General features: G+C 41.0%; 1 protein-coding gene and 1 long non-coding RNA gene across 3 annotated transcripts in view; one reads left to right on the forward strand and one right to left on the reverse strand.

Annotated features, from left to right (window-relative positions):
• The first annotated feature begins 4,705 nt into the window (after positions 1-4,705).
• LOC118605438 lies at positions 4,706-11,692 on the forward strand. The gene is made up of 3 exons (XR_004952146.1): positions 4,706-4,982; positions 6,330-6,447; positions 9,507-11,692. It is a non-coding gene; the product is annotated as an uncharacterized LOC118605438 (long non-coding RNA).
• RFX8 (regulatory factor X8) overlaps positions 6,778-14,822 on the reverse strand; it is a 51,677-nt gene continuing 43,632 nt past the window's right edge. For both annotated transcript variants that reach the window (XM_016120746.2, XM_036224961.1), the window contains 3 exons: positions 13,090-13,204; positions 11,681-11,997; positions 6,778-7,136 (listed from right to left, as the gene is read on the reverse strand). In XM_016120746.2, coding sequence (XP_015976232.2) covers positions 6,957-7,136; positions 11,681-11,997; positions 13,090-13,204 — 612 coding nt within the window. In that variant the 3' untranslated portion in view covers positions 6,778-6,956. The remainder of the gene's footprint in view (positions 7,137-11,680; positions 11,998-13,089; positions 13,205-14,822) is intronic.

The raw sequence follows: 14,822 nt of genomic DNA on the forward strand, positions 1-14,822 counted from the left end.
TATCTTGATATTTGTGGTCAATGTTTCTTTGCTTTTCTTTATAGTTTTACTTCCTATGCATGCATCCCCAAATATTATAAATTAATTTTATCTACTTTGAACTTCATATAAATGGAATCATTTATGTATTTTTGGCATCTTTCTACTTTCAGTCAAAATTACATTTGTGAGACTCATCCTTGTGTTGTTTGCGGTGCTGGCACAGCTGAGTACATTTCCCCAGTGTCTATTAATAGTAGCAGCTTTGCAGGTACTTTTTGTCTATCTTCTTTGGTGAAGAATGCTGTATTTTGCTTAATCCAACAAACATTGTTATTGTTGTGATTTTATTCAATCCATGTGTAATTAGATTTAGCTACACATTTTCCAGTTTCCTTACTCTTCATCCTTCTTACTGAAGTACACCCTTTAGAACTTCCTTTAATAGGATCTACAAGTGGCAGACTTTCATTGGTCTGAAATGTATTTTTCTTTCATTCATAGAAAATATTTCTGCCGAGTATCAAATTCCAAGTTAGTAGGTATATTTTCAATACATTAAAGCTACAGTTCCTTTTTGGTCTCCGTTGTTGATATGGAGAAGTCAGATTTTAGTTTTACTATCACTTCTTTGAAGATAACCTCTCTTTATTTCTCTTATGGCTTTTAAACTTTTCTCTGTCTCTTTGGTATGTGTCTAGGTGTGAGTTTCTTCCTTCTTCCTTAATTCTTTCTTTACTTCTTTTCTTTTCTTTCTTCTTTTTTTTTTCCTGGAATTTGTTAGGTCTCTTTCATCAGTTCTGGAAAATTTTTAACAATTACCTCCATAGACATCGCCTCTACCCATTCCTAGAAACAGATTTTAAGCCTTCTCTTTGGTTAACATCTCTAACTTGTTTTTCATATCTTTGTCCCTTTTTCGTTGTGTTATATTTCAGATAATTTATTGTTACAGATTGAATGTTCGTGTCCCTCTAAAATTCATATGTTGAGACCCTAACCCCCAGTGTGATTGTGTTTGGGAATAGGGTCTCTAATGAAATAATTAAGTGTAGATGAGGACATAAGGGTGGGGTCCTGGTCTGATAGGATTGTGCCCTTATAAAAAGAGACACCAGAGAGCTCTCTCCCTCCCCATGCACGAACACTGAGAAAAAGCCATGTGATGACATAGTGAGGCGGTAGCCCTCTGCAAACCAGGAAGAGAGCTGTCCCCAGAGACCCAATCATCCGGAACCTTGATCTTGGACTTTTCAGCCTCCAAAACTGTGAGGAAATTAATTTCTGTTGTTTAAGCCACCCAGTCTATGGTATTTTATTATGGCAGTCCAAATAGATGAATGCAATGAATATATTGAAATTGGCTTATCCATTATCCAATTGATAGATATTATTTCCAGTTTTGTTTATTATGAATAAGATTGCTATAAATACCCTGGACAAGCCTTTTTGTGAATGTACGTTTTCTTTCTTTTGGGTAATTACCTAGGAATAGAATCACTGGGTCATAGAGTAGGTACGTGTTTAAGTTTTTATTAAATTGTCTGTTATAGATTGAATGCTTGTTTCCCCAAAATTTGTATGTTGAAGCTCTACCCCCCAGGGTGATAGTATTTGGAGATGGGACCTTAAGAAGGTAATTAGGGTTAGATGAGGTCATGAGGGTGGGGATCTCATGATGGGATTAATAGCCTAAGAAAAAAAGGAAATGAGTCTCCCACTCAGCCTCGCCCTGCTGCATGCATGGGCCGAAGAAAGGTTGTGTGAGGACACAGGGAGAAGGCAGACATCTGCAAACCAGGAAGAGAGCCTTCACCAGGAACTGACTCGCCCAGTACCTTGATCTTGGACATCCAGGCTCTGGAACTGTCAGAAATAAGTGTCTGCTGTTTAAGACACCCAGATTATGGTATTTTGTTATGGCAGCCAAAGCAGACCAAAACACTGTCAAATGTTTTTCAGAATCATTTTTGTCATGCTTTAGTCCTCCTAGCAAAAGATGCGCAGCACAAGAGGTCTCCAAATGACGTTGCTTTTCTTCTTTTTCTTTTTATAAGGGCACTAAGCCCATTATGAGAGTCCCGCCCTAAGGATTTCACCTAATCCTAATCGCCTCTCAGAAGCCCCACTTTCAAATATCATAACCCTGGGACCTGGGGCTTCAACATATGAATTTTGGGAAATACAAATGTTCAGCCTGTTATAGGGACATTAGATATTTCCTGAGGGGATGTAGTAGAATGTGGTAGGAAGTAAACAGCACTATCTATAAAGTGTTTTATTAAAAAAAAAAAAATCAGCCTGAATTTACCCAATCATTAGATTTGACTTCTGGTTTACAGAAATACAGAATACAATTGGAAAATTATATGATTCAGAATAAGAAACATTCCATAGTCCAATGAACCCAGGTTCTTCAGTAAATAAATAACATTAAAAATTAGGGGTGTATGGTTATACATATGAAAATACTTAGGAGACATAAGACAAAATGTAATGTATAGAACAACTGTTAGAGGCCATCATTGAGATAAGCAGGGAAATCTGAATGTGGGCTAAGAATGTTGTTACTTTAAGTGTGGTAAAGGAGTTTGGGTTACGTAAAAAATTCCGTTACAGAGATATACTGAAGTATTTACTGTTACATTTGCAAATCATACACCTGACAAGGCACTTGTATCTGGAATATCCAAAGAACATTTATAGCTCAATAACAAGGGAAAAAACTCAAATAAAAATCGTGCAAATGATTTGAATAGACATTTCTCTAGAGAAGATATGCAAATGGCCAATATGCATGGAAAAGATACTCAACATCATGAATCATTAGGTAATGCAAATCAAAACCACCATGCATAGCACTTAACACCTACCAAGATGCCTGTAATTAAAAAGTCAGGTGAGCAGTATTGGTGAAAATGTGTAACCATCACACATTTCTGATGGGAATATAAAATGATGGAGCCACCTTGGAAAACAGTTCGGCAATTCTTGAAAACCGTTACCACATGAACCAACAATTTTACTCCTATGTATGTATACACCCAAGAGAAATGAAAACATATATCCACACAAAAAACTTGTACACTAATATTTATAGAGGCTTTATTTAAGTGGAAATGACGTTATTCATGTTTTTCATTAAGTCAAAACAACCTAAAGATTCATCAAATGATAGATGGACAAATAAAATGTGGGTATATCCATACAATAGAATATCATTTGTCAACAAAAAGAGTGGTTGCTAAGGACTGGGAGAAAAGAAGAGAGAATGACAGCTTTTCTCTACCCTGATTGATATAAGCAGCAATTTTCTTTGTCATCTGGGGTGGTGGGGAGTAGTGGGGGGGAAGGTAGGGGCACTTTACTTCCAACTCACCCTTACCTGGAATGTGCAGCCCTTTGGGGTTTCTGCTATTAGACTCCCCACTCTGGGTGGGTCTGGTATTTGACTACTGCCTTCTTCACCCTAAGAAGTCATCAAGCATGAAGCTCACAGTCACGTGGATAGGAAAAAGTAGCCTTGGTGCTTGGTTTATCTTGCTGTATGTATCCCAATTTCTCTTTGATTTCAACCTGGAGATTCTTTTTCTATCTTGTCAGCTTTTTGATGCCTTTAAGAAGACTTCCCCCCCCCCCCAACATGTTAGTTGTTTTCACTTGATGAGTTGGTTCAAATAAATGAGCCTGCAATATTCCAGGATCCCAGTGGTTTTAAATCCCTTGATCACTTAGATTCATGGGTATTGCACGGGGCTGCCTGAGAAGCTGCTCTACTTCTCTGATTCATTCTCCTACCCTTCCAGAATGCTTTCACATCTTCCTTTTTTCCCCTACTTTCTTCAGATCGTTTTTCATATTATACCTTGTGAGAGAGACCTTGCTTGAAAACCCCGCAGGTGTCCCGATCACTCTTTATCTTCCTCACCATGTGTTATTTTTACACTTAGTAATAGCAATCACCACCAAAATATTAGGATTTTATTTATTGATTAGTTAGTTAAGTGTCGGTCTTCCACTAGGAACATAAGCTCCTTAAGAGCAAGGATTTACCTGATTTGTTCATTGATGATTCCCGATGATTAAAGACTACATGGTAAAAAAATAAACACATGACAAATAATTATAGAACACATTGCTGTACAGTTTAGATCAAATATCTGTTTTTGGAAAATCTATCTGCTGCCAGAATGTTAATGGGCTTTCATTAACATCATCATGAGTGAATTTATATTCCAAGATCTATGGGGGTGTAGCTATTATTACCATGAAGAAAAGTTTGGCATGCTTCTCTTTCTGTAAGAACTACAGTTACAATAGTGATGTGCCCTGGGGAGAATTTTATTTGTACAGGGTATCATTATTATTTCTATTTCAAATTACTGTTTCAGAAAATACTATTGCCTTTATGTATAATTGAGGATTAAATATTTATGTCAACTTCGTTTGCATGCATGGCCAGTGCTGTAACAATGTCACAGTGGACAATGTCATGGAGATGATCATGGAATCCATACTGATGCTGGCTGGGTGACCTTGGACCAGCCATGTCCATTGGAAGACTGTCTCCCTAACAAAACACGTGGGATAATGATTTAGAGTTAGATATTGCATTGGGTTGAACTTGATAAGGTAGATTGAAATTGATGCCTGTGGTTGTCTGAAACTTTCCTGTGTTCACATCATTTATTGTGTCCCTACCCTTTATCTACATTGCTTTAGCCAATGGGATAGGAACACACTGTCACAAGCAGAAGCATGAAAACATACTTGTGTGTTCCCACTTTTGCTTTCTTGGGCCCACCTCTACCATGAGAACATGCACAAGCTAGCCAGCCTGCTGGAAGGATGTGGGGCTATGCAACAAAGAGCCGGGTCATCCTGATAAAGGCCACCATAGACCGGCCAGCCCCCAACGAGCCTGTCAGCGACTGCAGATGGCCAAGCGAAGTTTGACAAGTCCAGTCTAAATCAACAAGAACATCCAAGTGATCTGTGTGCTGGTGAGGAATATTAAATAAGTGGGAGCTGTTTTCAGTCATAGCAGATTAGTTGGTAATGCTGCAATCATGGACTGATAGATGGTGCAAGCAGAGAACAATCTTTGCACCAGCTCTGTGGATTATTTCTAGCTCTTGGATAAAAATCCAAGTTTGGGAGAGGAGCTAGAGGGAATTTCTGTTCATGTCCACTTTCAAATAATAGAAGACCACCAGTTACTTTCAATCATAAGAGCCATCTCTGCTAGTGTATTAGTATAGGTCTCAAACTTTATTCAAGATACAGCTCCTCCCTTCCCCTGGCTGAGAACTGCATTAGGACTTGAAGTCTGTGGTTGCTTAGCCTCCTGCCTCAGCCCATCAAGGCAGCAGAGTGGGAGGGAAAACAAAGAAGTAGGTGGCAGGCACAGTTCCAGTCCCACAACAATAATCCTTGGCATCCAGGGGCTTTTCAAACCCGGCTTGATTTCTCCTGGACCTGTGTGCTTCCTACCCTTCTTCCACCAGGAACCTCCAATACAATCCCCTTAACGTGTGCTATGCCTTCCATTTTTAAAAACACATTTTCACATAACATATACAGGAAAGTAAAATCAGATTGTAAGCTTTGCGACACATTTTCACAAGGCAGACACACTATCTGGCCATCCCTCAGACCAAATTTAGATCACTAAGAAGGTCCAAGATGCCCTTTCGTCTCCTCTCTGTTCTTAGCCACCCTCATTCCTATCCTAACTTCTAACTCCACGGATACACAATTTTCTTCAATAAACTTGGTTGGCCTTTTCAAGGACAGAATGCCCTCTGCTAGCTCCCAGAAAATCAGTTTACCCCCAAATATGTAAACAAAATTCACTGTTCCAAGACTGATAAATCTTATTATTGCCTTTGTTTCTCAACTCAGTTCATCACCTATCTACTTAACATGTGAGCAAATAAATATGCAAAGACACTGAACAGTGAGCACAGAAAATATCTCTGAGTTATTCTTTGACAAATAACTACTTTCAATAGCCTAAGAAATGAGATAACATATTAAATGTAGTGCTAAGGAGCTCTAAAATAGAGTTACTTTTTTAGCCATTAAGAAGGATAGTTCTTAATGAATCTAGTGACATCTCATTCTTATGTTTCTTTAAAATTTCCAAGCATTTAAGGAAATCTAATTCCTTTCTTATATAAAATATGAGATCAATAAAATATTCTCTATTATTTCTACCTAAACCAGAAATCATGGTAAGCATGAATTGTTAAATTCCTTTTCAATATTATAACCAGTTTCAATATTATAACCAGTTATAACCAATATTATAACATTTAACAGTGATCCTAGTTTCAATGTTTTTTTAGGATTTTGTTATATAAAGAGGAATAAAAAGTGATTCATAGCAGGACATCCTCATTTGTTTGGACATTGTTGGATTCAAAACCATACCTCACTCTAAGGAAGCTGAAATGGCAAACCAAAGTAAGTTGGGATGGTTGATTGCACCAGTGAGTAAGTCTAACAGTGCTACCAAGTTTTTTTTCTTTTCCTGTTTTTCACTGCCTGAGGGGATTTTTCTATAAATTCTATTTTTATTGGAACACTTCCAAGGGGAAGAACAAAATATATATTACCAATGGCCTTTTACTGCTTGTACCAATTCACATTTCTCAAAATTTATCTTTCTCTGGAGATATGTTCATTTTTTTTACTTCTGACAAGATTTCTCAAATTTCTCTTCTGTTAAGCCCTCAAATGGAAATACTTGGAAAGCCCCAAAGAAAAGCAACAGAGGCAAAAATTATTCTCCAAATCAGTTTATGGGTTCCATCAAAACCAACTCTTTGAAATACACACAGACATAAAATAGACAATGCTATATCATTATGTACATACAATCTTCTTTCTTAGCAATACCAAAGTGTCAGCATTTAACATATTTTTAAGAATGAAAAGCTATGCTTTCTCACATCCTATTCAAATGAATACTCTTACTTATTATTAGCATTGCTTTCCCTGAAATAAATATTTCCAGAGCTTTGGGGTACATCCGATATGTGAATCACAAATTTTTGTCCATCTTTTAAGGTGACGAGAGCTTCTTGTCCCACAGGAAGGCTGAGTTTGACTGTGCTTTCGGTGGCTTTGTCTTCCAATAATACCTGGATGAGCTGCAAGGGGTAGACATTTAAAAGCAAAAGGTAGAAAGAAAAAGTTACACTATTTTCTATTGCAGGACCCACCATTTGAATTCTTCTACCATGCTCTCGTCCTCACCTCGGGACCTAAAGGGGAAGCTTGTGTATTTATTTCTAATTTCTCAAGGGAACATTCAGGGTCTAGTGAGGACTGTATAGAAGGACTATCAACCCTGGGACGGTGCAAAGGAGAGAGACCACAGGGAGTGGGAGCAGGCGGGCTCTCTCTAGAAAAAGGAGTGGCAGCCTAGCTGTTGTGAGGCACTAATTACAAATCAATGCTCTCCCATTAAAGACATGAGAGAGCAAGGCTCACTTGTGAAAATTAAGGAGACTGTGAACTATCCATGGGTCTCTGTGTAGCTGTAGTGCACATCACTTTGGCTGCATTCTTAGATATGGTCCTGCATTCTCGTCAGTTCTGAGCTGACGTTGTTGGCTTACGTTCTCACATAGGCCCTACCTCCACCATCCATCAAGTATACCAGTAGATAAAGAGGGAAAGTCTGTGAAAACAACCACTGATTAAGTTGACACTCAACTGGGTAGTAATAGATTTGAGAGATTCACAGATTCTGGGGTTAGTTGAAGTGTCAGCTCTCAGATAAGTCATCTGACTTGCCCGAGCAAGTTTTCCTATCAAAGAAACAAAGATGCTATGCCATCCTCCCCTTAGCTCTAAGGGTACTTGGAAGATAAGCAAATCTTCAAGTACACGATTACTCTCAAAAATCAATGGAGATGTATTTTCTTGGTCTGATTCCATCAATAACTCCCCTACAAGCTACTATATTTTGACAAAGATGTGCAGAAGATTACCTCCAATGCAAGGTTAATGAAAGGACATTTCTCACCCTTTCTCTCTAAATTCCATAACTCTCACCAGCCAATGAAAAGATGTTTCTCTTCTCTCAAAAAAAATTGTCTTTACCTTTACCCTATAGCTGAAGAGTCACTTATATTTTAATGCTTTTGCTGTGCTTTAATCCTTGAGCCCATGACTTAAAAAACTGTGTGGTATATTTCTTAAAAGGAGGTTCTTTATTTAATATCAGTATAATTTTTAAATTTATTCTTAAACACACCTTGGCATCTTACTATTTAGAACATTCCTAGAATGTGCAGAGTGACAGATGGATATGGCAATCAGAATGCTGACTTTAGCTCTTACAGTAGGTGCAGGGCAGTGATAAATTGTTTAAAAAATGAGGCTGACACAGATGTGCAGCCGAATGGGGTGTTAACTCGTGGCAGATGAGTGCAGATGGGGCACAGGGTGTGCTTTCTTGATGATGATGGGTGCAATGCTGAATAATGAATGCAATGAAAATTAGATGAGTGTGACTTTTTGGTGTTAGACTATTTAAGTCATTATAGCTAATTCAGCAGGCATTCACCAACAAAAGCAGGTTTAATTAATCTCCAATGCATATTACCCTGGATTACCTGACATTCATCTGCTTGTATTGCTTTATTATGTAGTTCAATTAAGTATTTAATATCTTCCCTATTGTTTCCATGAATTAAATACACAGTCATGCACCACTTAACCACAGTGTTAGGTTCTGAGAAATGAGTCGTTGGGCGACTTCATCGTTGTGCAAACCTAATAGAGTGCACTGACACAAACCTTGGCGGTCTAGCCTACTGCACACTGAGGCTCTGTGGGATAGCCCGTAGCTCCTGGGCTAGGAGCCTGTACAGCACATCACTATACAAACAACACGAGATTAAATCAAGTACAAGAGAAAACGATGCAATCAAGAGACAAGTACACATGAGATGTAGGAGGCTGCTGCCGGCGTAACACGACACGCTTTTTTACTGCAGACTTTTTTATAAGTAGAAAAAGTAAACTCTAAAATAAAGATAAAAAGTTTAGTGTGATAAATACATAAACCAGAAACATAGTCATTTATTACCATTATCAAGTATTATGATCTGTATGTAACTGGCAGCATAGCAGGTTGGTTTGTACCAGCATCACCACAAACATGTGAGTAATGCTTTGTGCTACGACATCACTAGGTGATAGGGCCTTTTCAGCTCTATGATAATCTTATAGGATCACCGTTGTATATGCGGTCCATCGTTGACCCAAATGTTATGCGGCACATCACTGCAAGTCAAATGAACTTTAGAGTTGCTATGGGATCGGGTAGAGAGTGTTATGTATGGAGAGGTGCTCAGATTAGGAGGTTTTGTTGGAAAAATAATGATGATGACTGCTGCTTATGGGTAGTTACTATGTTTTAAGAATTTTATGTTCTAAGAATAATAATCATCTTACTTAAACCTCATAATGGCCCTATGGAATTAGATATTATCATTCTTATTTTGTAGATAAGGGGACCAAGGATTGGATAAAATTAAGCAACTTGCCTATGGTTCTCAGCAAATAAGTGGAAGATATGAATTTGAACCCAGGAAGTTATGCACCAGAATGGCTCACTTATTTCCTCAAATCATCAGACTTGAAGATATTTTTCATTTACTCTCAACTCACTGCTTTTGGAATTAAAATCTTTGGGGAGGAAAAGGTGCTAGAAAAGAAGAGTCTCAGAAGGAGATCTACAGAGGTCTGAATCCCTGCTCTGCCCGTTATTAGCAAAGTGACCTTGGGAAGGTTTGCCAGGCCCTCATGAACCTCAGTTACACTCTCTGTGAAATGCGGGCCATGCTAACAGCATCTCATTGGGTTGCTGAAATGATGTATTTAAATGCCCAGCTCAGGGAGTCCAACAGTGTCCACACACTTCCAAATGTGGCCGAAGAGATAAAAGTTACCTTGTAACTCCCAGTTACCTTGGTGACTCGGGGGCATGTCAAATTATCTACGATCTTAGCTCTCACCCCAGCCAGTGAGCAGAGAGGTCTGCACACTCGGAGCTGAATGTCCAGCACAAATGCTTGTCCTGCTAGGGCTGCAGAGAATGTTCCAGAGTGTACTCAGCTGAACTCCCCACCGGCCAGCCCTCTCATAACCCTGTTGCCAGGAAAGGGTATATTCTGCAGAGGGTCAGGGAGAAGGGAGGCATAGCCCGGCCAGCTGGCCCAGTCTGCAGGTCTAACTGGGCCTTCTCTCTGATAACAGCCCTGAAACACCAGCTGGAGAGAGGAGCCTTAACTGCTCCCAGCTGTTTCTCTTCTGAGGCGGCCTAGCTTCCCTTCCCCCAGCCATTGGGTCCCTGATTTGGGGTCAATATTTCACTATTTCAGGCCTCATTGGTCACGCCTCTTTGCATATACCTTCACAGAGGAGACTAACTTCTTATTTACAGAAACACATCTGAATCTACTGCACCAAGATCATTGAAGGCAGCTGGGTATATGAATTTACTGTTGCCAGGTTAGACCAAATACAGAGAATGCGTAAACCTGGGAGATGAATTTCTTTGCTTCTACTCATATTATTTTTGTTCAGCACGGTATCTTTTTAAAGTAGCGCTCGGTAATGGTTTATACAGGTTCTCTATACTCTGGGGAATGAGGGTTTATTCAGGAAGGAGAAGTCCCTGGAAGGTTCTGGTTATTTCGAGGACTGTAGTGTAGTAGCCACTATTAACCCAGGTTGAGAGTAACGCCTTTTAATGGTCTCCTACCAAACACAATTCATCCACTCAGAAGGGGAATTTCCGAGTGCAAAAGTAATTCTGTATAAAGTGGCTAAGCTTTCAGACATAGGTACAGAAGTTTTAGAAATTAGTACCAAGATGATTGTTGTCAAGACTTTTTGTTTTTAAAATGGCTGGTCCCCCACACTGGAGGTGGTGTTTCGGTTGCTTCCTGCATCAGTCTGGCTGCCCTTCCTGTCCTCGTTTGGTGTCTTCTCCAACCAGCATCCTACTCTTCTCAGGGCATGGGCCACCCTCCTCTGATCTACTGTTGTGGGAAAAGAATGGACTTGATACTGGGCAGGCCAGGGCTCTAATCTCTGTTCTACCATTTACTTGCTATGTGACTTTGTGCAAGTCACTTAGTTTCTCTGGGCCTCAGTTTCCTCATCCATGGCATGAAAATGATAAGAGCAGTTACTCTGTAAAATTGTATGTCTTTGAGATAATGTATACAAAAGGCATACAGTAGGTGTTGGATAAATATCAATTCTTAATTTTATATCTCTCAAGATGTACTCCAATTTTATCTTTTCAAAATCCTTTCTATTCAATGTTTCTTTCCTTTGAATCCCAGAGGCATTTCAGTGCATTCCACTCAGGTAGCAGTCCGTGGCAATCTATTGCCCAGTTAGCCTAACCATGTCAGGAAAGCTCTGACACCCACATATTCTGTACCCCTAATCATGCCAGGTTCATATCAATGCACCCTAACACTGAGCCAGCTTGTGACCAACAGATAAGCGGTTATAATCATTCCTGGAAAAATGACCTAAAGAAAAGATGACTCTAGAATCCTGTATCGATGTTTGAACAATGGGGTCTTCATGGGTTTCGTAACCACCTGGTAGTTCTTATTGCCCTTGAAAAACTGTGTGGAAGTTGGGCCCCCAGTGTCTGTACCTTCTCGCCTGTGACTGTGTCCACCAGGAAGCCCAGGACCCCAAGAACCACGCCGTTCATGCCTGCGGGGCACCAGCTCTGGGTCATGTGTGTCAGCACTGCACGAGGTGGATCCACACTAGGGCTTCTGTGTTCCTGAGATGGTGGAGACTCTGGGGGATGGAAAGGTGTCTGGTCTGGCCGGACAAGAGAATGGTCATCTGGCGGCATCTCCTGGAGACTCCCCACGTCGTCATCCTCCTCTTCCTCTTCTATGCATGACTGCAGTATATGAATCACATATTCCACAAGCAGCAAATGAAACAGATGCCAGGAGCCTACATTGAAATAGCAACCCAAAATGAATAATTAGATGGATAGGCAGACAGGTGGGCAGATAAACAGATCGCTGTGAAACTAACAACTTTTCTGGGGCTTTAGACTCCTACATATTAGAGCCCGACTCCTGCAGCTGATGCTGAGGGGCCTTTAGCAGGATCCGGAAACCATGTTCCACTTGAAGAGGACTTTGGTTTGAGGACTTTGAATTCACATGGAAGTCCAGAGAAAGCAGACGGGGAAAAGCAGCAGCCACAGGGCTGGCCTTCTTCCTGTGATTGCACATGGCTCTGCTCTGTCACTTTGGTCTGGAAGAGCGTAGGCAGAAAGCAGAGTCATTCTGGACTTAATCAAGGGAGGGCCTCACTACAAGTGGCTGTCACCCACCTACAAGTTGCTGCTTATAGCAGCAACCTTCGAAAGAGGCTGAGCGTTCACAAAACCGACTCAAAGTAGAGTGTGTCTTCTCTCTAGTGTTCAGCCTCCCGGCTGCGAGGGCGCCTGGCAGCCCTGTGGTCAGGGTTCCTCCTGTGGTCAGGGTTCTTCCCCCGGTCAGTGTGCAAGCTCGTAGGGGCCATGGCTTTGTTTTACTACTGCTCTATGGAAAAGTGTCTGGGACTTTGTAAGGACGATAAGTATCTGTTGAGATGAATTATCCTTCTCATGGGCCTGGAGGGTTCCGTGGTGAACTGCCTTTCCTATAACTCGACTATGCTGCATCTGAGCCATGGAGGTGACACATGTGACCTTCCCTGACAGTTAAAAGCCACAAGAAGTAGAAATCCTAACACCAGTAGTTTCCCCTCTTCGTGTGGAACATGGTTTCCGGACCCTGCCCAAGGCCCCTGAGCATCAGCTGTAGGAATAAGCCTCTAATACACAGGAGTCTAAAGCCCTAGAAAGCTTATTTGATGGACTCTTATGATGCCATCAAAAAAGAGTTACTATGGTTTTGAGTGTTTTTCTGTTGTCTGTGTTGTACTTTACATTAAAAAGTTAATGACTGGATTCTACATAGCAACCTGGAAAATTCTTATGCTATACTAACATTTTAAGAGTAAAATGCAAATATTTGGCATTCTCAGACTTACCAAAACTGTCTCTGTGGCAGAGGGTCATGGCTTTGCTCACAGCTGTGAGGAGAAAATTCCATCTTAGCTGGAAGCTGGCGGCCAATTTGATGAACTCCTCTTTGCTTCTGCTTGGCTGTTACGTTTTTGTGAGGGAAAAAAAAACCCACTAGGATTTATGACAAAATGGAGAAGAGCATGTTTTCAAGTACGCACATTTGTCAGGCACAGACATTTTCAAGTGACCGAGTAAAAAGAGAAAGAAATGATAGATGGGAACGGAGGCTGTGGCCCACTGATCCACTTCTGGACTTGCTTCATCTCCCCCGAATCATCAGGCAAAAACCCATTGAAGTTGGATAGAAGGAAGGAAGTGGAGAACTGGACTACTTTTTCTTTTTCTTTTTTTTTGAATCTCACACGAGTTTTAAAGAGAGGTCCCTTGTGAAGCGTGACACCGCAGAGTCAATCTTGCTGAAGCCCACTTGGCAGTTGCTATCGAGAGGATCAGTGGCTGTGTTACCCCTGCCAAGTTTGATATTGTGGGAAGTGGCACATCCCATAATGATAAAAAGTAATGGTGCTGATTTTGGAAAGCACAAAGCTGGCCCCTACACCCTGTAAATTATCCGAAGACTGGAAGTTCCCGCCTACAAGTCTAGTAGAGCTGAGGTCATCCGACAGCCTAAGCGGCACTAAAGTAGGTACCAATGAGATGCCTCTACATGCGGACAAACTTTCCAAGCCTTGGGTCACACTACAGATGATTTAGGAAACAATGGAGTCATATGAATTTCACATGTATCTGTTGGGACAAATGGCGCTGAAGCCTCCCTAAGTGTCATCATATGTGTGTGTACCACCCACTGGCTCAACCGAAGGCTCTGAAGAAGAGATGTAGAGGCTGGATAGAAAAAAGGAAATGCGTTTTCTCATCTTAGCTTCTTTTCCCTTCTGCCTCCACCAAAAGCTCCCCCCAAGTATCAAGGGATCACCCTGGCCTTTGGGTGCATGCAAACTGCCCTCACCAGCAGCATCCTCCCCCCACGACTTCTGACCACCTGGGCTGATATTTCTGACCAGCTGAAATGGGGCTCTCAGAAGTAACAAACACAAAGATACTTTCTAAAACATCAAGAGAAGTAGCTCTGGGCCATCGGTGCCCTCTGCACAAACAGAGCATCTCTCAGGCCGAGCAGCGTGAGAACAACTCCTCTGCTAGCTCGCTTTCAGGGACTGACACTGAAGCCATTTGTCATCTTGGACAGGCCCGAGGGTTTATATTTTAAGAGTCTGAATATTTTATCCACAATAGTCTGCTTTTTTTTTCTTTCTTTTTTTTTTTAAATCAGCCAAGCCCTTCAGAGGCATGCAGTTACAAAACACCATTTTTCTAACACGCCTCATGTGTGAAGACTGAAGATGATGGAGACTTGGGAAACACATTGTGTTCTGTGGTCTAACACAGAGCATGAGCCTGTTGCCTGCTATGAGGCAGAGCTGGTGTTAAGGGTCCTGGGGGCTCAGCTTGGTGACCTTAGCGGCTGAGTGAGAGGACTGAAAGCCTCGGTCAGTGATGCTCGCCAATGGACGCATGTTGTGGCAGTGACACGGCTCTAAACACAGTAGTGCTGTTACATAAAGGCTTTGCTGAAGTCCAATGGGGAGGAAGAAACACCATATCAAATCTACGGGGATTATTTTCAATACTCAAAGAATGGAAGTTTTCTGATTCCTTTCTGAGGAGTTTTCTG

Source organism: Rousettus aegyptiacus, unplaced genomic scaffold, assembly GCF_014176215.1.
Source record: "Rousettus aegyptiacus isolate mRouAeg1 unplaced genomic scaffold, mRouAeg1.p scaffold_m13_p_7, whole genome shotgun sequence".
Lineage (NCBI taxonomy): Eukaryota > Metazoa > Chordata > Mammalia > Chiroptera > Pteropodidae > Rousettus > Rousettus aegyptiacus.